Source organism: Leucoraja erinacea, chromosome 2, assembly GCF_028641065.1.
Source record: "Leucoraja erinacea ecotype New England chromosome 2, Leri_hhj_1, whole genome shotgun sequence".
Lineage (NCBI taxonomy): Eukaryota > Metazoa > Chordata > Chondrichthyes > Rajiformes > Rajidae > Leucoraja > Leucoraja erinaceus.
The window spans coordinates 63,774,249-63,797,621 of record NC_073378.1 but is presented as its reverse complement, the minus strand read 5'-3'; the positions used below and the strand labels follow the sequence as shown (position 1 = coordinate 63,797,621).

Here is a 23,373-nt window from a genome sequence, read left to right as displayed (position 1 = left end):
GTTTCTTAAATGTTGGGATAGTCCCTGCCTCAATTACCTCCTGTGGCAGCGTGTTTCATACACCCACCACCCTTTGTGTGAAAAAGTAACCCCTCGGATTCCTATTAAATCTTTTCCCCTTCACCTTAAACCTATGGGATCGATTCTCCTACCCTGGAGATGGTGCATCTTCCTGATCCATTCCTCTCATGATTTTATACATCTCAATAAGATCACCCCTTATTTGTTTTGGTCTCCAAATTTGAGAAAGGACATTCTTGCTATTGACGGAGTGTAGCGTAGGTTAGCAAGGTTAATTCCCTGGATGGTGGGACTGTCATATGTTGATAGAATGGAGCGGCTGGGCTTATATACTCTGGAATTTAGAAGGATGAGAGGGCATCTTATTGAAACATATAAGATTATTAAGGGTTTGGACATGCTAGAGGCATGAAACATGTTCCTGATGTTGGGGGAGTCCAGAACCAGGGGCCACAGTTTAAGAATAAGGGGTAAGCCATTTAGAACGGAGATGAGGAAATACTTTTTCACACAGTTGTAAGTCTGTGGAATTCTCTGCCTCAGTGGGCGGTGGAGGCCGATTCTCTAGATGCTTTCAAGAGAGAGTTAGATAGAGCTATTAAAGATAGTGAAGGGATATAGGGAGAAGGCAGGATCGGGGTACTGATTGTGAATGATCAGCCATGATCACATTGAATGGCGGTGCTGGCTCGAGGGGCCGAATAGCTTACTCCTGCACCTATTGTCTAAAAGTGAAACTAAAGAGAATGTTGGTGGAAGGGGAGGGGGAGGGGAGAAAAGGTGTACGTTCAGGTGAAGCACCTATTGTCTATCCTCCTGTGCACCTATTGTCTATTGTCTATCCTCCTGTGCTCCAACGAATAGAGTCCCAGCCTACTCAACCTCTCCCTATAGTTCAGACGCTCTAGCCCTGGCAACATCTTTATAAATCTTCTCTTTATCTTCCAGCTTGACATCTTTCCGATAACAGTGCCCAGAACTGAACACAATACTCTCAATGCAGCCTCACCAATGTCTTATACAACTGCAACATGACCTCCCAATGTCTATACCCAATATTCTGACTGATGAAGGCCAATGTGCCAAAATCCTTTTTGACCATCCTATCTACCTGCGACTCCACCTTCAAGGGACCATGCACCTGCACTACTAGATCCCTCTGCGTGAGAACACTCCCCAGAGCCCTACCATTCACTGTGTAGGTCCTGCCCAGGTTAGACTTCCCAAAATGCAACACTCTCAGAGCATGGGTAGGTGAGATAGAGGTGGTGGTTGAGGGGGGAAGAGGAGGTTGCTTTATTGATTAAGGAGAACATCAAGGCAGTAGTTTGAGATGGGATTGCTGAAGGATCGTCCAGTGAAGCTATATGGGTTGAGCTGAGAAATGAAAAGGGGATGATCACCCTCATGGCATTGTACTATATATAGGCCTTCAAATAATCAACGGTAAGTAGAGGAGCAAATATATCTGGAGAATGCAGATAGCTGCAAGAACTGCAAGTGTCATGGTAGGGGATTTTAACTTGATAGAAACATAGAAAATAGGTGCAGGAGTAGGCCATTCGGCCCTTTGAGCCTGCACCGCCATTCGATATGATCATGGCTGATCATCCAGCTCAGTATCCCGTATCCCTGCCTTCTCTCCATACCCCCTGATCCCTTTAGCCACAAGGGCCACATCTAACTCCCTCTTAAATATAGCCAATGAACTGGCCTCAACTACCTTCTGTGGCAGAGAATTCCACAGATTCACCACTCTCTGGTGAGGAAAAAGATTTTCTGGGGGAAGGAAGGGGTGGGGTATCCTTAAACTGTGGGGAGGGAGTTAGGGGGAGTTCCCCAACATCGGGAATAATCTTCCTGCATCTAGCCTGTCCAACCCCTTAAGAATTTTGTAAGTTTCTATAAAATCCCCCCTCAATCTTCTAAATTCTAGCGTGTACAAGCCGAGTCTATCCAGTCTTTCTTCATATGAAAGTCCTGCCATCCCAGGAATGATATTGGTTAATTATTGTCATGTAGACCAAAATGCAGTGAAAAGCTTTTATTTGTGTGCTATCCAACCAAATCAGATACTGTACATGAATACAATAAAACCATACAGAAGTACAACAGGTAGAGAAAAATACCAGATTGCAGAATATAGTTCTTTAGCATCGTAGCGTAACAGTTCTAGATAAAAAGACTGAGGTAGGTTGGAAGATTGGGACTATATCCTATGTTGAAGGACCATTTAGAAGATAACAGTGGGGATGAAGCTGTTCTAGATCTGGTGGTACATCTTTTCAAGTTTTTGTATCTTATGCTAGATGGTAGCAGGGAGAATACAAAATATATTTCTGAATATAGAATGAGTCTGTCCTCGTACAAAGGGCTTAGATGGAGTGAAATTTATCATCCCATCTAAGAGTGTTCAGGAAAGTTTCCTCAGGCAATATGTAAGGCCCGACAAGGACACAAAGCTTGACCTACTCTTAGTGAATTGGACTGGGAAAGTGACTGAGTTTTAGTGGCTGAACCTTTGGATACGATACGATAAACATTATTCATCCCCGATACGTCACAACACACAAGGTACACAAAAACTTGAAATTAAAAGTGAAAACGAAAATAAAAAGACAAGTGACTGTTGGCTGGCTGCTGTATGCACAACACCTTCACTGGAACAAATGAACAGACAAACACAGATTTATCCCCTGGACAGGGGATTCTAAACTAGAGACCAGCGATCTGAGTTATATTAGATTTAGAATAGTTATGGATAAGGACAGGGTTGGTCTACAAGTTAAAGTTCTAATTCTGGTGTGGAATGTCATGTTACAGTTGTAAAAGACACTAGACCAAGTGCAGACCCGTTGGGTCTGTTTCCCCAATGGCGTTTGTGGGGGGTTGGGTGGGGCTGCAGCATCACACTCACATTAACCACCCCCCGAGCACACAGGTGGGGGGAGGGGGGTGAGAAGAGGGGAGGGAGGGGAGAGGAGGAGGAGGAAAACGGGACAGATTGCAGTGAATCAAAGGAAGAAAGGAGAGTGGGGTAGGGGGTGGGAGAGGGGGATGGGGTAGAGAGAAGTGTGGGGGAGGGGAGGGGGGGGTGTGGGGGAGTGAGGAAGTGAGGAGAGGAGAGGTGGGCGTGGAGAGGGGGGGGGGTGTGGCGAGAGAGGGGAAAGAGTGGGGAGGGAGATTGGAGGGAGAAGGGGAGAGGTGGAAGTGTGGGGAGGGAGGAGGAGAGGGGTAGGGGGAGTGTTGGAAGAGGGACAGAGGGGTAGGAGGAAGGGGGAAATTAAGTGCAGGAGAGAGGGATTCGGGTGGCGTAGAGAGGGAACCACCATTGGGGGATTAGAGGGATGGGTCATCCAAGGGTATCCTGGGTGCCTTCTCTCCATACAACATATCCCTTTAGAAAAAAGGGCCACATCTGGAGTAGGCCATTCGGAACTACTCAACTACCTTCTGTGGCAGAGAATTCCAGAGATTCATCACTCTCTGTGTGAAAAATGATTTTCTCATCTCTGTCCTAAAGGATTTCCCCCTTATCTTTAAACAGTTCTGGACTTCCCCAACATCTGGAACAATCTTCCTGCATCTAGCCTGTCCAACCCCTTAAGAATGTTGTACGTTTCTATAAGATCCGCCCTCAATCTTCTAAATTCTAGCGTGTACAAGCCGCGTCTATCCAGTCTTTCTTCATATGAAAGTCCTGACATCCCAGGAACCAGTCTGGTGAACCTTCTCTGTACTCCCTCTATGGCAACAATGTCTTTGAGCATTGGGCATTGTGACATCACACAATGGAACGTTCACCAGGTGCTGGGGCTCCTGCAAAGGCATATGTAAATGATCCATTCCGATTGGGCATATATAAACATTGGGCATTGTGACATCACACGATGGAAACTAATCAAAAGGAAGAAAGGCAGCCGGACGGACGGCAGGCGGCAGCCACAGATTTTTATATAATAACTAGACCAAGTGCAGACCCGTTGGGTCTGCTCCCCCAATGGTGTGATCCCCCAACCCAATATTCCACCATGCACCCGTCTCCTCCAATGGAACTGAAGCCGTTCTCAAAAGTAAGATTCCAGCACTGCCCTGCCTCTTTAAAAAAAACCCTGCCTGCTGCAGCAGTGAAAAGTTCAGGGTTCCTGTCTTGCAACATTGTTTCGAAGTGTGTTGGAAGCTGAGGAAGGAGCAGCCGTCAACGAATCGAAAGGCAGGAAGGGATCCGTATTGCAGGCGGACTGATTTGAGTTTTATAGATAGATAGATAGATACGATAGATAGATAGATAGATAGATAGATAGATAGATAGATAGATAGATAGATAGATAGATAGATAGATAGATAGATAGATAGATAGATAGATAGATAGATAGATAGATAGAGAGATAGATTGGAGTATGGCATTCAGTTTTGGTTGTCCTTCCATAGGAAGGATGTTGTTAAGGTGGAAAGAGTGTAGAGAAGATTTACAATGATGTTGCCGGGGCTTGAGGGCCTGAGCTTTAGGAAGAGGTTGGACAGGCTCTAACTACTCCTTGGTGTGCAGGAGGATGAGGAGTGATCTTAAAAAGGTGTAATAGGTAGGTTGAATGCACAGAGTCTTTTACCCAGAGTAGGGGAATTAAGAAGCATAGGTTTCAGATGAGGCATCGGTCCCAGTGCTGGATAGTTCTATGACGATGACTCTATTGACAATTGTCAAAGAGACGTCAAATATTCTTCATCTTCAGACAGAAGGGTCTCAACCCAAAACGCCACCCATTCCTTCTCTGCTGGGATGCAGCCAGTACCGCTGAGTTACTCCAGCATTTTGTGTCTATCTAATCCAACATCTGTAGTTCTTTCCTACATATCAAATATTATTTTCAGGTTATTAATAGATGTAATTTGTTAATAGGTGCAAAACATTAATTCTGCTTTGTACATTTTCAGACTGTCGTAGGATACGGAATCAAGAATTAAAGGTTATAGGTTTAAGGTGAGTTGGGAAAGATTTAATAGAAACCTGCGGGGCATTTTTTTTCACACAGGTGGGTATATGGAATGAGCTGCCAGACAAACTAATTGAGGCAGGTACTATAACAGCTCTGGACAGTTGGACAGGTACATGGGTAGGAAAAGTTTAGAGGGATGATGACTAAATGAGGGCTAATGGGGCTGGCATAGATGGGTGATCTCGGTCGGCATGGACGCATTATGCCCATTTCAGTGCCGTATGACTTCATTTATAGAATGCCAGCATCATGCACTTCCTGGGATGTTGATCTGCTATTTACAGTTAAGTGTATCTATATCCAGTTATTCACATTCGCACCAAGATTTGTGAGGGCTTAAGAAAAGATGGGCTCCTCAACCACGTATTCATCTGAACTATCTTTCTGTGTAATGAGAAACTGCAGATGTTGGTTTAGTTTAGTTTTTTTTTTAGTTTAGAGATATAGCGCGGAAACAGGCCCTTCGGCCCACCGGGTCTGCGCCGACCAGCGATCCCCGCACACTAACACTATCCTACACCCACTAGGGACAATTTTTACATTTACCAAGCCAATTGACCTATCAACCTGTACGTCTTTGGAGTGTGGGAGGAAACTGAAGATCTCACAGAAAACCCATGGGGTGAACGTACAAATTCCGTACAGACAGCACCTGTAGTCGGGATCGAACCCGGGTCTGTGGTGCTACATTCGCTGTAAAAGCCCTGCCTCACTTTTCCTGAGTTACCCTTGACTCGAACTTGGAGAATTACCGTAATAGCCGTTACACCGAAGATATACAAAAATGCTGGAGTAACTCAGCGGGTCAGGCAGCAGCTCTGGAGAAAAGGAGCAGGTGACCTTTTGGGTCAGAACCCTTTCTCAGAATAACCTTCTATTCCTTTCCTCACTAGCATGTGGCACTGGGATTAATAGTAAGAGTAAACGAGAACTTAACAGTTTGAAGTTTGATCTGTATTTTATGAGGAGTTGCGATGAGGGATTACGTGAAGAAGCCCGCCAGGACGCATGCGTGTCATTCTTCAAAGCAGCGGTGTGAAATCACAGATAACTGTAATGACTAAACATAGTAAGATTAGAGAAGAGATACCAGTTGAGTATATGATCAAGGGTGGGAGCGGAGGGCACGTAATCCCTCATCGTAACTCCTCATAAAATACAGATCAAACTTCAAACTGGTAAGTTCTCGTTTAATCTTACTATTTTACTTCGGAGTCATGTGAGTGACTACATGAAGATTTTAAAGCTCTGTGATTTCATGCCGTGGAAACGAGTCCATGCATCACGTCTGCCTTGATGACTGTAGGAGGAATTGTGTCAACATCCATTCGGTGTTTTCATTAAATTTGCGTGACCTGGTGCCTGCCACTAAATTTAGTCTTCCTGGTAGGTAAGTGGCTGATATCCAAATATCTCTCTGGATACACCATTGCCAAATTGTATTAGCCAGATTGTCACATGATGTCGATTTGTTTCCACCCATGTGGTTAATGTATGCTACCACGGTGGTATTGTCTATCTGTAGTCTAACATGCTGATGATATGACCCAGTACAATATGACTTTAGGCCATGGAATGCACCCAACATTTCCAGGAAGTTTATGCCCAGTGTGAGTAATAATGATGCCTCCTGAGCATTCCATCTACCTCCACAGCTGGTGATGGTATTGGTGGCTCCCCACCCAAGTGCACTGGCATCAGTTTGCAGTACCATGGAAGGGTTACTGACAATGATTGGATTTGAACAAGCCAGATGTTATCTATCCACCATTTTAGTTCCATTTTAGCTTTGATTGGTAGTTTCATAGGTCTGTCAATGTGATCTGCATTGATTTTGAGTGCTTGTATTTTTGCTCTCTGTAAGTTTTGGTATATGGGACTAGGGGAGATTATGTGTTCGGCATGGACTAGAAGGGTCGAGATGGCCTGTTACCGTGCTGTAATTGTTATATGGTTATATGGTTATAATGTAGAGGTCCAAATTGTGTGGCTGGAAAGGCAGCCACCATTTTGCCAATTACTTTTGCTACCAATCTGATGGATGGTTTGCCGATGTCAATGAGGTTATTGCGAGCCTCGATTAAATCTCTAGCCTTTCCCTTAGGCAGAGTCACCAACATGTGAACTGAGTCAATGGTGAACCCCAAATAGCCCATAGTAGTGGAAGGCGTTAGTTTAGATTTAACTGGATGGATAATTTTTGCCCACAACGAGTATGTCATCTAAATATGCCATGACCATATGTTTTCGTTTCCGTAGAAACGCTAGGGCTGGTTTAAAAATTTTTGTGAACAGCCTGGGGGCTGATGATAACCCATTTGGCAGTGCTTTATATTGCCATTGTTGTCCCATCCAGTTGAATTTTAAGTAACATCTATGGTCACCTCGTATAGGCACTGAATAGTAAGCATCTTTTAAATCGATGCTGGCCATGAAGTAACCTTTGGAAATTAATTGTTTAGCAGTAACAAAGGTTTCCATTTTGAAGTGAATATATTGTACAAATGTATTCAATTTTGTCAGATCTATGATGATGCGACAACCACCATCTTTTTTGTTTTTTGGTAAATATATTGGACACGAATTCTAATGGTTCGTGTTGAGTTTGCTCAATTACACCTTTTACGTAAAGCCGCTCTGGTTCAGCTTGCGCTTCTGATTTTTTTTTATCAGAAAGCACGAACATTCGGTTCAGTATATGTTGAACTGGAGGGCTGTACTTGTGTATAAACTCTATTGTATATCCCTGGATACTGCTTAAGATGTAAGTATCGGTTGTTAACATGCTCCATGCATTCAGAAAAGAGTGTAATCTCCCACCAACCTCCATGCTCCCTGTATTTTGTAGGGAACCAGACCCACCTACTTCCATAGTTACCAGTGGCAGGTTTACTTCTTTTTGTAGGTTCTTCGCTGCTGTTGTTGCGCTGGTGTCTGGATTTGTGGTTTGGTTGGCGTTGGAGGTCCGTGCATCTTCCAGGAAGGCTGGCCTGGGCCATGGCCTAAAAAAGACATGTTTTGAGTACCGGGCCTTCGAGCTTTCACCAGTCATTCTTGTTCTGCTGGTGGGTCCATAGGGGTGCTGTCTTTGGCTGTAGTGGGTTTTTGATGGAGTCCCTTTTATTAGTCCCAGGGTTTTTGCTTCCTCATCGAGCTGCTTGACTTGCTTCGATAGGTTGCCTCCAAATAATAGTATTGGTGGTTTTGTGGTCCCAGGTTTGCACAGTCCCGCGAATTTTGGGTTTAGTGTGGGTTGAATGGCACTCTTCCTGATGTTGTTTATCTCATGTTGAGTGTTGCAGAGTAGTGCCAGTGCATCTTGTTGGTCCTGGGACATGTCCTTGTCATCCACTGTGTGGGCAAATGCTGTTATCCCGGCTGTTAGGAGTTTCAATACTTTTTGTAATTTGACGTCCATACTTCTGACTCCTATTCCAATGTGTTTCCATATACAGGTGTTTACTATTGGAACATTCAGGGATATGCAGTTGCCCGGTGCCAGGTGTCTTGATGTGGTGTCCAATACAGCCTGTTCTTGTAACTGGTTTAGAGACATATAGTCTATACTGGCAGCTAGCTTTGGCTCCAGATTTTGACCGGTCTGGTCTGGCTGTATGAAATTGGACACCATGTCCAGTAGGTTCTCTCGTTCCTGCACCCCTTGCACACATGTCTTTCCTTCTGTGGACCCCTCTTCCAGGTCAGCCCAGAACTGACCCGCAGTGCTCCCCTCTGATGAGGTAGAAGCACTGTGCAGCCCTTCAAGAGGTACTGCTGTGGGTTTATCATAGGGCCCACTGTGACCCGACTCCATCTCCCGGAGTCTGTCACGTTGGAGCAAATGCTCCACACACCGCTCCATCCGGCTCCAGCGCTCACGGTCGCTGGCCGCCCGCGGTTGTTCAAAGTCGGACTCCTCTGAGTCCACGACCTTGTTTGTTTTTTGTCTAGCCTTACCGCCCGGCCGCATGGATCTGGCCAGTGCGGAGGCGACATCGGGCACAGCTGATCCCACTACGGGTGATCCAAGTGCCGCTGGCTGCTGCTGGCTGCCCGCTGCCCGCTGCTCCGCGGTCCTCCCTCACCAGCTTTGTCGCAGACCTTGTCTTCTTTGTTTTGTCCATGTTCCCACCTGTAGTTGGAAATGGAAACAAAAAAGACCGCAGAGTAAACTCTTACCTGCAAGTTGCGGCTTTTAAACTGCCACTGCGGGAGAACGTTGTTCCACTGCGTTTGACGTTTTGCAATGCGTGTAGTGATATGGCACGCATGTGTCCTGGCGAACTTCTTCACGTAGTCACTCACGTGACTCCGAAGTAAAATCCAGAGATTATCGCACATTAGGTCCTGCTTTTTAACCCTATAAAAACTCCCTATATTAATTACAAGATACAAGATACAAGATAAATTTAATTGTCACGTGTGCCAGATGGCAGTGAAATGAATTCCCATACAGCCATACAATAAAAATAAACAGGACTCCACACACTATAGAATTCAACACAAAACATCCCCACACAGCAGAATCAAAGTTTCCCACTGTGTGAGAAGGCACCAAAGTCAGTCTTCTTCCTCCACTGTTCCCCATGGTCAGGGTCTCCCCAAGCCCGCCGCAGTTGCAGCTACGGGCGGCCCGATGTCCAGGACCGCTCGCCGGGATGATACCAGTCCGACGTCGGGGCTGCGGGACGTGCTCAGCGGCGTGGACACCAGAGTCGGCCCCCTCCTACCGGAGTCGGCGGCTTCCAAAGTCCGCAGGCCGCGCCGGGTGGAGACTGCTGCTGTAGGCCCTCTGCAAGGCGCCCCAGGTCTCCTCGGTGTTGTTCAGCGCCGCCCGCGTTGGAAGCTCTCTGCACCAGAGCTCCACGATGTTGGAGCAACAGCCCAACGCTCCGGAGCTCCAAGCGGTGATCCAGGTAGGCATCGCCCGCTCCGTGTTGACTCCAGCGCTGCGCCGCCGCTGTAGCAGCCCTTGTCCGGATCCCGGTCCCCGGAAGGAAAGGCCGCTCCGATCCAGCTGGTAGGCCGCGAGGTGGGGGGCGAGGACGCGACTCGGAGAAATAGTCGCGTCCCCGCCAGTTAGAGACTTGGAGACGGTTTCCCCCTTACCCTGCCCCCCTCCCCCACATAGAAAAGTTAAAGTTTCCCCCTAAAACAGACTTTAGACTAACTAAAAATAATAAAAAAGATAGAAATGACATACAGGCTGTAGGTAGAGGCTGCTGCCAGTGCAGCGCCCCTAGTGGATGGAGTATCAATTGATCTTAATTTCAGAGGACCTTGTTCTTCTTCCTACCTATGTCATTGGTACCAATGTGCACAATTACCTCTGGCTACTCAACCTCCCCTTTGAGAATGTTCTGTAACCACTCTGAGACAGTCTAGACTCTGGCACCAGGGAGGCACACATCATCTTATGTGTGAAAATGTCATCATAGATGGCAAGAATCTGCTATTCCAGATTTACAAACTTGCAAACTTGTACCTGGTCATTTCGAAATATATAATGAAGAAAGCCAAAACTAAATGTGCACCCACAAACATTTACTGTAATATTAATGAACCTCATGAAGCCTTACGCAATATCATAGATTAAATTCTAATAGATGCTATAATTGATGGGGATAGTTTTGAAGGAAATTGATTTCAGTGAAATTCCACAAACCCAAGAAACCTTTTACAATATTAATAAGGTTTATCATATCAGAAGATCAATTGTTAAGAGAATTATCAAATAGATATTGGGCTGCGGTTATGCAGCACATCTCACCTTTCACTCTATTATTCCACTCACCATGTACTGACCCAGGAGGCTAGTCTACTTCTTATATCTGGTCCCTTATATGGCAAAGCCCCAACTATCATTAAAACAATAACTTTAGCTACATTTTTTTGATTTTATATGTCTTTAATCATTGGAGATCAAGCCTCCGCTTTGAGCCTGCTAATTTCATAGGATAGTCTTGGAATTGAGGCCTCACGATCCTTGGGAGATGCAAAAAATGGCAAGTGCAGATCTAATGCAAAGGGAAGCTTTTCAAGGCCAATTTATACATTGTACTTCAACAGTTTAGGAACTGAAAGACTTTGAGGTTGGAACAATTAGTAGGATGGGGAGATATCATTGAGAATCACATTGATAAGTCAGTAAAACAAACTGAATACCAAGGCTGGGTAGATTATGTAAAAGTATAAATGCAACAAATGGAATAAGCACTGTTGAGGATCCAGAGAGGAAGCTATAACTGAAGTACAAGGTTAATTAACGTACATTTGTGCAGTTTCTTGTGTCTTCCTACATTAAATTATGTTTGCAATTTTGTTCATTTTCCCTGCTCTCTATGTGGTCTCTTCTACATTAAGGGAACTTAGCAGAGATTGGATGAGGAGTTTGAGAAATACTTTATTTTAAACATCAAGCATTATCTCATGCTTCTTACTGTATTTTATTTCAATTCTTCACCCACCACTGCCATGTTGACCTCTCTGTCTTCAGCCCATTCCTACAAATCTCAATGTCAATTTGAAGAATAATCTAGATTTTTAGATTTTCAACAATTAATCAAATGGTTTCAGAAACATTTATCAGTACTTACACTTCATGGTTTCAGTATTCAGCTTTTTCTTTCTGGTAATTTAAGATAATCGATCTGGTTTCCCATTTATACTTCCTCCAAACTGACCTTTTCTTATTCACTGATCCCTCTACCACCTTTTCTTTTCCTTGTGGGGTCACTTAATTTGCCATTTAATCTCTCTTACCTTCAGCCGTATTGCAAAATACAATTGTGTTCTCACACTAACGCTTATAATTGATAAATCAGAATTAATTCTTTTAGCATTAAAAAAAAAATCCCAATTCTGACCTCTACTCATCATGAACCAAGGAGTGGAAAGGTTTGTTGACAGTATCAGAAGATTTATATGGAAATTAAGCTGACTAAGAGAAAAAAAAGATTTGGGTTCTACATTGCTTTTTCAGGTAGGAGCTCCAATGTGTGTGGCACTAATATTTTCCAAACTGGGACTTCAAATTTACCTAGAAAGCTTTGATATGATACTCACGTTAGTTCACCACTTTTTAACAAATTAATCTCTGCGTCTTGCATAGGTTGATTGGATTCATCTTCCGTTGGCATTCTTGGACTCTCTACTGATGGTGCATCACAAGCTGAACTTCTGAAAATGTGAATTCATATCTTTAGATGTACAATATCTTTAGTCATGTGAATATATATATGTTTCAAAATGCAATTATGTATAAACACTAACGCTAATAATTGATAAATCAGAGTTCTTTCTTTTATGCATTATGATTGTTGCCACAATTCTGACCTCTACTCATATGAAACAATTGGAAACGTTTGTTTGGTTACAAAACCTTACCATGGAAATTAAGTGCACGATGCATCAAAAAGTGTTCTACTTGCTGCAAACACTCCAATTTAGTGTGGCACTAATAGTGCCAAACTGGGGACATCAAATGGAAAAAGGCAAAAATAAACAACAGCTCAATCACCAAATTGATCAATGGTTATTATATATATTCTTGGAGCTTTATCAATAAGTCAACCAAATTTTCAGTCACAAGTTGTTCTGAGTTTGGAGTAGGTCCTTCAAGGTACATAAACAAAATCCTGGACACAGGGTTAATTATAACATGCAATTCAAGTCTCCCCATATCCCTTGATTCCGCTAGTCCTAAGAGTTCTAACTCTCATTTGAATTCATCCAGTGAATCGGCCTCCACTGCCTTCTGTGGCAGAGAATTCCACAAATTCACCACTCTCTGTGTGAAAGGCTTTTCCTCATCTCAGTTCTAAATGGCCTACCCCTTATTCTTAAACTGTGGCCCCTGGTTCTGGACTCCCCCAACATCGGGAACATGTTTCCTGCAAACATTTGACGTTCAATTTTAGGTCCATTATACTCGCTACCACAGATGTATTCCGCACCCTTAAAATAGACAGCTATATCCAAAGAAGTGGTCCTGAGAGCTGTCTCTGAGTGATAGTTTTTAATGACAAGAATAAATGTACTCATTCCTTTGTTGAAATAATTTTCTGTAAATTCAACCATGTAAATTCAGTAAATTCTGACATCAGAAGCACCACCAAAATTTTAAAAATAAATTACATATACAACTTTCACACTACTTGTGGAGATATATATTTTAACATTCCCTTTCTGAAACCCCGTCTCAGCTGTTTTCCACTCCACAGTTGCTCTGTTGCCCTGTATCTATTTTAGTCTATATTCAGTTTCTGTTTCTCTCATATTTTGTATTTTCACTCTTGCTGCTAGATACCATCAATAAGTATGTATATACCACCATATACACACACCTCTCTTCCAATTAGTTTATGTGGCACATACATTCAGGGATATCTCAATTGCTGCAAGTGTGTGCGTGTGAGTGATTTGGGGAGTATAGATGGAAATTAGCTGTTTGACTGGCTGTGGGGTATATTTCAGTTCAGAGAAAGTTGAAGAAAGCTGTATAAGATCTGAGGCCAAAGAAGATTATGTGATCTGGGCAGGATGAGGGTTTGAGATAAATAAAAATACTACTCTGGTGTGGCAGCACTCAATATTAGGGGAGGTAAAGTCTTGAGTTTGGCACAATATGTTAGGTCACTCTGTAAACTGAGGCTCACAGAGCCATAGAGAACTCAGCACCATTCTGGGAGACATTTGGCAGCAGTTGTGGGGAGCTAAAAAGTGAGCAGTGGTCTGTGGGGGGGGGGGGGGGAGAGGGGGGGGAGAGGGAGAGAGAGAGAGGGGAGGGGGAGAGAGAGAGGGGGGGAGGAGGGGAGGGGGGAGAGAGGGGGGGGGGGGGGGAGGGGGAGGGGGAGGGGGAGAGGGAGGGGAGAAAGAGGAGGGGGAGAGAGGGAGAGGGAGAGAGAGGGGGGGGAGGGGGAGGGAGGAGGAGAGGAGGGGGGGTGGCAGCTCGGGGGGGAGGGGGGCCAGGCATGAGGGGGGGGGCGGCTGCTCGCGGAGGGGGGGGGGGGGGTCGCGCCAGCTTGCAGGGGGGGAGCGGCTGCTCGCGGAGGTTCTCGGGAAACCCATTGCCCGCATTCTCGGGCAACGTGCGTCCAAAGCTCTCGGCAGCTCTCGGGAGTCTCGGGAAACCCGAGCCAAGGCGCGAGTATGTGTCGACCAAAGCTCTCGGGAGTTCGACAGGACAACTTTTGAACAACGGGGGGAGGAGGGAGGGGTGGGAGGTGACGTTAGTCGCAGCGCGAGCAGACGGCAGGCAGATCCATTGTCACATCATCAGCGAAAACTCCCCCCCAAAATAAACAGCCATTTTGAATTGAAAGTTGGATCGGATTTGTGAACATTTTTTTTGATAACTCAAGAAATAAAGCACAACATTTTTAGGGAAGCCAATTCTTGACTCCAGGGGGGTAAATCTCTACCGGAATATGTAAAAATTTCACGTTAGCGCGTCGTTTCTTCGAGTAGATGTCATCACACACAAACAAATAAATAGGCGCACACACACATCCACGTCCAAGATCAGAGTCTTATAGTTATGAGGATATTTATATATATATATACACATGCACAAAAAATAAACAATTGTAGTGTCAGAGCTTATTTGAGATTGTATTTGAGTGTGTGTCCAGGATGGTGTGGGTCTCTGATGATGCTGGCTGCCATTTTGAGGCAGCTACTCCCATAAATCCCTTTCGATGAATGGGAGGTCAGAGGCGGTGATGGACTGGACAGTGTTTACAATTTTTTGCAGTCTTTTCCCTTCTGTACGGTCAAGTTGCTGAACCAAGCCATGATGCAACCAGTCAATATGATCTCTACTGTACACCTGTAGAAGTTCAAAATCCTCTTTGGCATACCGAATCTCTGTAATCTTCTCAGAAAGTAGAGGCATTGATGTGCTTTATTTATAATTGCATCTGTGTGATAGGTCCAGGAAAGATCTTCGGAAATATGCACGCCCAGGAATTTGAAGTTTTTGACTCTCTTCACTACTGATATAAACAGGATGGTGGGTCTTCATCCTTCCTCTTCCAAAGTGCACAATCAATTCATTGGTTTTACTTACATTAGGCAGCAACTCTACGGCTGTGCCACTGTGCCAAACCCCTTATTTCCCAAAGCAGAGACCAATATATGGGCATCCTGTTGTGACAGCACAATATGTACACAGCTATTGTAAACAAAGCTAATACAATGTGGAGTAGGCAGACGTTAATGCTGATTTGACATTAAAGGTGTCATTTTTTTAGCTCAAAGCTCTGCTAATGGCCACTTTAAACTTATATAGCTGAATCTGCTCTCTATTTCAATGGTACTGAATACATCCATGGTAGACAGTATAATGGGCCTAAAATTGGATGGCAAATCTCCTTTCTTTGAGTACAAAATGATTAATTAATTCTCCTACAATATACAGAAAGTAAAAAACTTATGAGCCAAAAGTAAAACAATAGGTCATTTATATGTTAAATAATACCTGTTTGATGCCTTGAGATGTAAATTTTGTTTGCCCCTAAATGTAGTGGCACTGACCTAACTGTGATTCAGCTACTCAGAATAAAGTGTAATGCAGTCACATTTGACACGCTAAGTGCTCTAAGTATTGTTACCTGAAGGTGGAGTACTGTCCCAGGCTTCAAATTCAAATCATGCAGGCTGCTCTGGCCACATTTATTACAAATACCCACACCCAATCTCAACCAGCATCCTTTGTAATGAGAATTTTTCTAGTGCATGTACACCACTCACAACATACCTAGACCAACTCCCTCTGCCACTCCCACTACCAATTGCTGTGCCCTGTAGCCCTTCAACCAACATGGAGCTATTTCCAGACATAGAAACAAAGAACTGCAGATGCCAGTTCACAAAAAAAGGATGGAATACCTCAACAAGTCAGGCAGCATCCATGGGAAACATGGATAGGTGACATTTTGGGTAGTAACCTTGCTTCAGACTGATCTTTTTTGTCTGCCCTTTTTTTGCAACCTATTTCCCTTAATTCACTTTAAACACATATTGTTTTGTGGACTGCTCCTCCAATGCAGTGACTACTGTTCATTCATTTCTGCTATTCTCAGTTTAATACTGATGTCCTGAGGCCGACCAACAAGGTGATGCCCCCAAACACAGATGCATCTAAAGGCCCTGTCCCACTTACGTGTCCTTGGCACGCAAATTACGCGACCTCGTCGTCACATCGAGGCGCACGGGCATCGTGTGGCTGCGCGGGGCCGGTCCCACTGAGAAGCGCGGAGGGATGTGGAGTTGTGCGCGGTATCGCGCGGCGCTCCGAAATTTTGTAGCGAACGAAATCTTCGAGCGCCACCGGCCTGTCGCGTAACTGACGGCCACAGTGAGACAGGCCCAAGACCCTGGTGCAATGCAACGTCTCACCTCCAACAGCAGCAGAAACAGGCATACGATCGTCGAACTCAGCCTGGGGCTCACGGCTGTTGCGGTCCGGATCCGCCCCCACTTCTACTCCCAGAGCGGGGCCTAAAAAATTGAAGATAGACACAAAATGCTGAAGTAACTCAGCGGGACCGGCAGCATCTCTGGAAAGAAGGAATGGATGACCTTGTGGGTCAAGACCCTTCTTTCAGACTGAACAAGAGTCTCGACCCGAAACATCATCCATTGCTTCTCTCCAGAGATGCTGCCAGTCCCACTGAGTTACTCCTGCATTTTGTGTCCATCTTCAAATGACGTCTGTGCGGGCGCATGAAGTCACACGCGACCTTCGCGCCTCAAAGCGACCATGAGGTTGCGTAATTAGCATGCCAAGGACACGTAAGTGGGACTGGGGCTTAACTATGAGAAGCCTACCAAGGGTGAGCAACAAGGACTAATTCTCCTTGGTACATGTTCAATAATTAGGGGGCACAGGACCATTTTTTTTAATGGAATCAACGATGCTGGGTTGGAAACTTACTGCCTGAATGAGTGCTTCAGGCAGAAACCTTATCACACTGAAGAACCCCAATGAGCGGTCTTAAAGCTAGCAGGGTAGAGGGATTAACTTTAATCATATTTTCCCATGGGGAGAATGCCATCTTCTGTGTTATAAACTTTTATAATTAACCATTTCCACTCACAAATTAATTTTTGGGTGGCGCAGTGACGCACGCAGCAGTAACGTTGCTGCCTTACAGTGCCAGAGACCCGGGTTCGATCATGACCATGGGTGCTGTCTGTATGTTCTCCCTGTGACTGCGTGGGTTTTGTTTGGGTGCCTCCCACATTCCGAAGACATTTAGGTTTGAAGTTTAATTATCTCCTATTAATTGTCCCTAGTGTGTAGAATACGGGTGATCGTGGTCTGCGAGATCTTGGTGGGCCGGAGGGTCTGTTTACACATTGTCCCTCTAAACTAAACTCAACTAGAATCACTGTATTCTGTACTTAAATAGCAGAATAGATTTAAAAATGCACTATTTTAATGTACAAATGGACATTTTTATGAGGATGTAACATATGCAATAATTTCAGAGAAATTAACGGCATGCAATTAGGTGGAGAAAGTTTAAACAGATTAACTTTTAATCTTTTAGTTATATGTTTAAAATTTCTCCACCCAACTGAGTGACTAGAAATAAGATCTTTCAGTGCCAAGAATATTTTTCTTCGTCTCAAACTATGTTATTTACCATATGTCAGCATTTAACTGAGAACAGAGGAATATTACTTCCTTTTTCCAGATGCGACAATGATTTCTGTTTCACAACCAAGTACATGCTCAGAAAGCAGGTTGTGGTGACGGTGCAGTGAGAACATAAGTCAATTATTGCAAAAACACTCTATACCTTCAAAAAGATGACACAGGTAAAAACTCTCTTCAGTATGTAAACCATACCTTCTGTTTTTGTTGAAGTATCATGTTTGCTTTGCAAGTATTAATTGTAGCACAGCTACAATTGTAAATACCAGATGCAAGGTTTAAAATCATGTTTAATTTATTTTACTTAAAATCTACTCTTTATTAATTATCAGTTGTTTTATTTTTAGTTACCCATTATGGAGACTTCAGTCACCACCAATGATAGTTGGGATTTTGCCTTCCTGGATCCTTCACTTTTTTCAACAGCCTGTGAAACATCGGGTGTCAGAAACTTTGGTAGGCTTTTCATGCCCAGTTTATATGCAGTAATATTTGTGACAGGGCTTCTGGGCAATTTGTTGGTCATTGTGACATATGTCCTTTATGTGAAGCAGAAGACCATGACAGATGTCTACGTGATGAATCTAGCGATCGCTGATTTAATCTTCCTTTGCACCCTGCCATTCTGGGCAATCGATGCATATAATGAATGGATATTTGGAACTTCTATGTGCAAAATTATGAATGGTGTGTACACTGTCAATTTCTACAGCTGTATGTTAACTCTTGCATGTGTAAGTGTCAACAGGTACAATTTGATTGTTCAGTCAACAAAAATGCTTAAGAGTAAAATGAAAATATTTCATAGTAAGATAGTTTGTGCAGGCGTTTGGGGGCTTGCAATCATGCTGGCCCTTCCAGAATTTATATTAAGTGAAGCATTTGATATGCCTGACAAAGTTATTTGTACTATGGTATACCCTCCTAATTCAGATATCATCATGGTAGGAGTCCATGTATTGCAGATGGTTGTGGGATTTTTGATCCCCTGTGTGACAATAATTATTTGCTATTCAATCATTGCAAAAACTCTACTCAAAGCTAAGGGCTTTCAGAAGAATAAATCATTAAAGATTATAGTTGCAGTTGTCATTGTATTTATGATTTGTGAACTGCCATTTAACATTATACTCTTAATGCAAACTCTATCGATCATAAGTAATGAAAGCATGAGTTGTGAATACAAGCTAAATAGAAACTATGCAATTATCATAACAGAGAGCATTGCCTATGTACACTGCAGCCTCAATCCTATTTTATATGTATTTCTTGGAGTAAAGTTTAGAAACAACCTCTTAAAGATTTTAAAAGATGCTGGATGTATAAGTCAAAGACTATTGGTGGGGTGTCAGAAAACTGAATGCGAGACATCACAACAAAAATCAGGAATCTCTGAAACAACAAGTTTTCACCCTTTATAGAAAATACATGGTGCATCGGGATATTTACATGTACATCAAAGGAAACAGCATCAGAATTGTACGTGATTTCTTAATCTTCTGCTGTAAATTCAAATTAAATTAAAGAATAAGTGAATGTCATACAGCATCAAATTCTATTCTGTATCTACAAGCATACACATTTTCAAGTATAAAATATGTTTAAATATATGCATAAATTGTATCATTAAATATTTGACAATATTGTTCAATATTCATGTTGTCTTCTTTTTGATTAATTGGTACAAATGCAGATCTTGAAAGAAGGGAAGAATAAAAAACAATTGTGTAGGAAAGAACTGCAGATGCTGGTTTAAAACAAAGATAGACACAAAATGCTGGAGTGACTCAGCGGGACAGGCAGCATTTCTAACCAATAAAAAGCTATTGATTGAGTATGTGATTTGAGAATGTGCAAAATCGCGCAATGTGCGCAATCTATGAAGGTGCTTCTGATACAGTGAAGCTATCAATCACCTTTGAACCTAGCAACATGGTGCACTGACAACCTGGCCCTTAACTCCAAGAAGACAAAGGAGCTCATTGTAGACTTCAGGAACCCCCATCCACATTAACAGGACAGAGGTGGAACGTGTTTCCAGCTTCAGGTTCCCGGGGGTCAACATCTCCGATGACCTCTCTTGGACCCACAATATCTCAACTCTGGTCAAGAAGGCTCACCAGCATCTCTTCTTCCTGAGGAGACTGGAGAAGGTCCATCTATCTCTTCAGATTCTGGTGAACTTCTACTGCTGCACCATCGAGAGCATCCTTACCAACTGTATCACAGTATGGTATGGCAACTGCTCCGTCTACGACTGGAAAGCACTGCAGAGGGTGGTGAAAATTGCCCAACGCATCACCGGTTCCTTGCTCCCCTCCATTGAGTCTGTCCATAGCAAGCGTTGTCTGCAAAGGGCGCTCAGCATCACCAAGGACTGCTCTCACCCCAACCATAGACTGTTTACCCTCCTACCATCCGGGAGGCGCTACAGGTCTCTCCGTTGCCGAACAGCTTCTTCCCTGCGGCTGTTACACTACTCATAATGTAGCTCGGTGACTGCCAATCACCCCCCCCCCCCCCCCCCCCGGATACTCCTCCCACCAGGAAAAACACTATGACTGTATGCATGTAAATAGATTTATTTATTGCTAATATTCTATGTCGCTCTTCCGGGGAGATGCTAACTGCATTTCATTGTCTCTGTACTGTACACTGCACAATTAAAGTTGAATCTGAATCTGAATCTGAACTAACTGGTTTATTTTTTATGAACATTGATTGGTTTACTATGCTTATCTTTTTTATGCAGAAACTAATGGAACTGAAAAAATCTTAAACCACGCATGCAGATTGTTCTCCTCTCCGTAAAAATAAAAAATAAAAATAAATAACAATTCAATATGCCCAAGGCTTCCAAATCTCCTTCATTTTTTAATTACTGAATGGGTGGGGGATGGACGATGAAGGCAGGTGGAGAGATGGTGGGAAAAATGGGAACACACCGGAACAAGTTGTCATCAGTTGTCATCTTATTGAATGACAATACTAGTTCAAGGGACCAATTGGGGGGGAAGAGTTCCTTCCACACCGTGTGGAGAGTCTGGCCAGGGGTTAAAGTTGCGGGGTGGGCAGGAGTGTTGAGATGGAGGGGGTCGGGATCATGTCAGTAATTAACTCACTTACCGCTGCCGCGGCGCTCCGAGCACGAACAGCAGAACTGGCCGCCACTTCCAGGGAGGGAAGCAGATCGGGTGGCTGCAAGCAGCCGCCGGGTCCGGACAGCAGAACTGGCTGCCACTTCAGCGCCTTCTACCGGCCCGTTCACCTCTGGCAGTGCTCTCCGTCTGAACATCTCTCACCTTCGCTCATGTCAGACGCTTCCCTCAAATCCTTAAATTCCCACAGCCGAGTAACCTCAATAGGTCCCTTGAACGCGCTGTTGGAATTTAAGGATTTGCGGGAAGCGGCTGACATGAGTGAGGCTGGCGAGCGACAGGAGAGAGGTTTTCAGACGGAGAGCACTGCCAGAGGTGAGCGGGGCCTGGGAGAAGGGGCGGTCCAGTCCTGGCGGCCGCTCGCAGCCACCCGAGCTAATTCACTCCCCGGCCACAATGCGGTGGCTCCGTGCCTGGAGCATCACAAGTGGGTTACTGGCATGAGCCCCGACCCCCTCCTTCTCAACACTTCTGCCGTTCCCGCAACTTTACCCCGGGCCAGACTATGCAAACACTGTGAAAGGAGCTCTCCCTCCACCCCGGGAAATACAGTATTTAAAAACATATAGCATCAAGAAATTTACCTACCACATTATTGGTACACAAACTCCATTCTTCTCTCTTTGTTTCCTAAGATACATTTAAAATAATGACAATCCATATTTGAAAAAGCCAAGAAATTTGTGCAGTACTGCAAAGGCAGAATTTCTGCTGCCTTCAGCCCCGCTTGTCATTGACGGCTTGAAGCAGCGCCGACGGCACGTGGGCTGCACAGACCTTCGCGTGTTGCAAGTACTGCGGTGGAAAGGCATGGAGAATTATGCCTACCTAAGAGATCGATCTCTTAGATAAGCATAATTCTCCCATGCCTTTAATATTTATATTTAATAATTACCATTTCATAATTTTAGTCATCTCAGCTAGGTTTGGCATCTCAGCTAGGTCCTAGGAAGGGCCAGTAGTGTTACTGGCTTATCCAATGAATAAGATGTCATAAATAATATAAACATCAGACACTGAATATCTCCTCACCCAAGAAAAGAAAGTAATGGAATTATCCATGCCATCAATGTGCAGCTGGTCTATGACATGTTTAGGCAGTCCTTCATGTCCACAAGGCAGACTTTACTCTGAACTGCTGTAGATTTGGGAGCAACAGCAGCAGGAGATTAGCAAGAGATACTGATTGGCTCTAGCCCGAGTGGGAGGAGAGAAGTGAGTCAGAGGGGTGAAAACAGTTGAAAAGTAGAAGCCAAGCACAGGCAGACTTTACTCAGAACTGCTGTAGATTTGGGAGCAACAGCAGCAGGAGATTAGCAAGAGATACGACTGATTGGCTCCAGCCCAAGTGGGAGGAGAGAAGTGAGTCAGTGCCGGGAAAACAGTTGAAAACTGAGGAATTTGGTTTGTAAATTGGTAAATCAGGCAATTTATCAGTCAATTTAAGCAAGACGGCTCTTAGCGAGCGGCAGTGAGTGAGCGGCCTTGTGAGGGAAGTGTGAGTCTTTGGCTCGAGAGTCTTAGGAGAGGAGACTACGCTTGAGAGGTAGAGATGAAAGAAGGAGATGTCAGGCAAGCTGATTCAGTGCGATGCTTGCAGTATGTGGGGGGTCAAGGACACCGCTGGTGCCTCTGGCTGCTACAAATGCGAGAAGTGCATCCAGGTAGAGCTCCTGAAGGGCCGTGTTGGGGAACTGGAGAAGCAAGTGGATGACCTCCGGTTCGTCCGAGAAACGGAGTCGTTCCTCGACAAGTCCTACAGTACGATTGTTACACCTAAGGTACTGGAAGAGAGAAGGTGGGAGACAGTGAGAAAGGGAGGGAAGCATGGAATGCCAACGTGCCCGGGTGTTGTACCTCTTGTGAACAGGTTCACCCGCTTAGAAGCTGTTGGGACAGAAGACGTGTTTACACTGAGCGGCGGACTGGCTTGCGATGCGAATAGGGCTGTTGAGCCAAAAAGGCCTAAGGCAGGCAACGCCATTGTAGTAGGAGACTCCATTGTGAGAGGTACGGACAGGGGTTTCTGCGGCAACAGACGGGATGCGAGGATGGTGTGCTGCCTTCCCGGTGCCAGGATCCAGGATGTCACGGACAGAGTGCAGAAAATCCTCAAGGGCAAAGGTGAACATCCGGAAGTGGTAGTGCATGTCGGCACAAACGATGTCGGAAAGAAGGGGATGAATATTCTGCAGAGTGACTTTAGAGAGCTCGGAAAAATGCTGAAAAGCAGGGACCTCCAGGGTTGTTATCTCCGGTTTGCTTCCAGTTCCCCGTGCTGGCGAGAGCAGGAACAGGGAGATACGGGACCTGAACGTGTGGCTGAGGAACTGGTGCACGGGGCAGGGATTTAGATTCTTAGATCACTGGGATCTGTTTTGGGGTAAGGGGGAACTGTACAAAAGGGACGGATTGCATCTTAACAGGTGTGGGACCAGCATTCTGGCAGGCAGGTATGCCACTGCTACACGGGTGGTTTTAAACTGAATAAGGGGGGTGGGGTGTCGAATGGGATAGTGGAGGATGGAGTTAA

At 44.5% G+C, this 23,373-nt stretch overlaps 2 protein-coding genes across 4 annotated transcripts in view; one reads left to right on the top strand and one right to left on the bottom strand.

The window, feature by feature from the left end:
• fyco1a (FYVE and coiled-coil domain autophagy adaptor 1a) overlaps positions 1–23,373 on the bottom strand; it is a 216,304-nt gene that overhangs the window by 17,498 nt on the left and 175,433 nt on the right. For both annotated transcript variants that reach the window (XM_055658169.1, XM_055658178.1), the window contains exon 15: positions 12,084–12,197. In XM_055658169.1, the coding sequence (XP_055514144.1) occupies positions 12,084–12,197 (114 nt within the window). The remainder of the gene's footprint in view (positions 1–12,083; positions 12,198–23,373) is intronic.
• Positions 16,698–19,151, top strand: LOC129710890 (C-C chemokine receptor type 7-like). 2 transcript variants are annotated; one of them, XM_055658209.1, is made up of 2 exons: positions 16,698–17,846; positions 18,030–19,151. In XM_055658209.1, the coding sequence occupies exons 1-2, from the start codon at positions 17,838–17,840 to the stop codon at positions 19,101–19,103; spliced, it is 1,083 nt and encodes a 360-aa protein (XP_055514184.1). In that variant the 5' UTR covers positions 16,698–17,837; the 3' UTR covers positions 19,104–19,151. The 2 variants fall into 2 exon arrangements, with proteins under 2 accessions (XP_055514184.1, XP_055514193.1); XM_055658218.1 differs by having other exon boundaries at positions 16,698–17,862.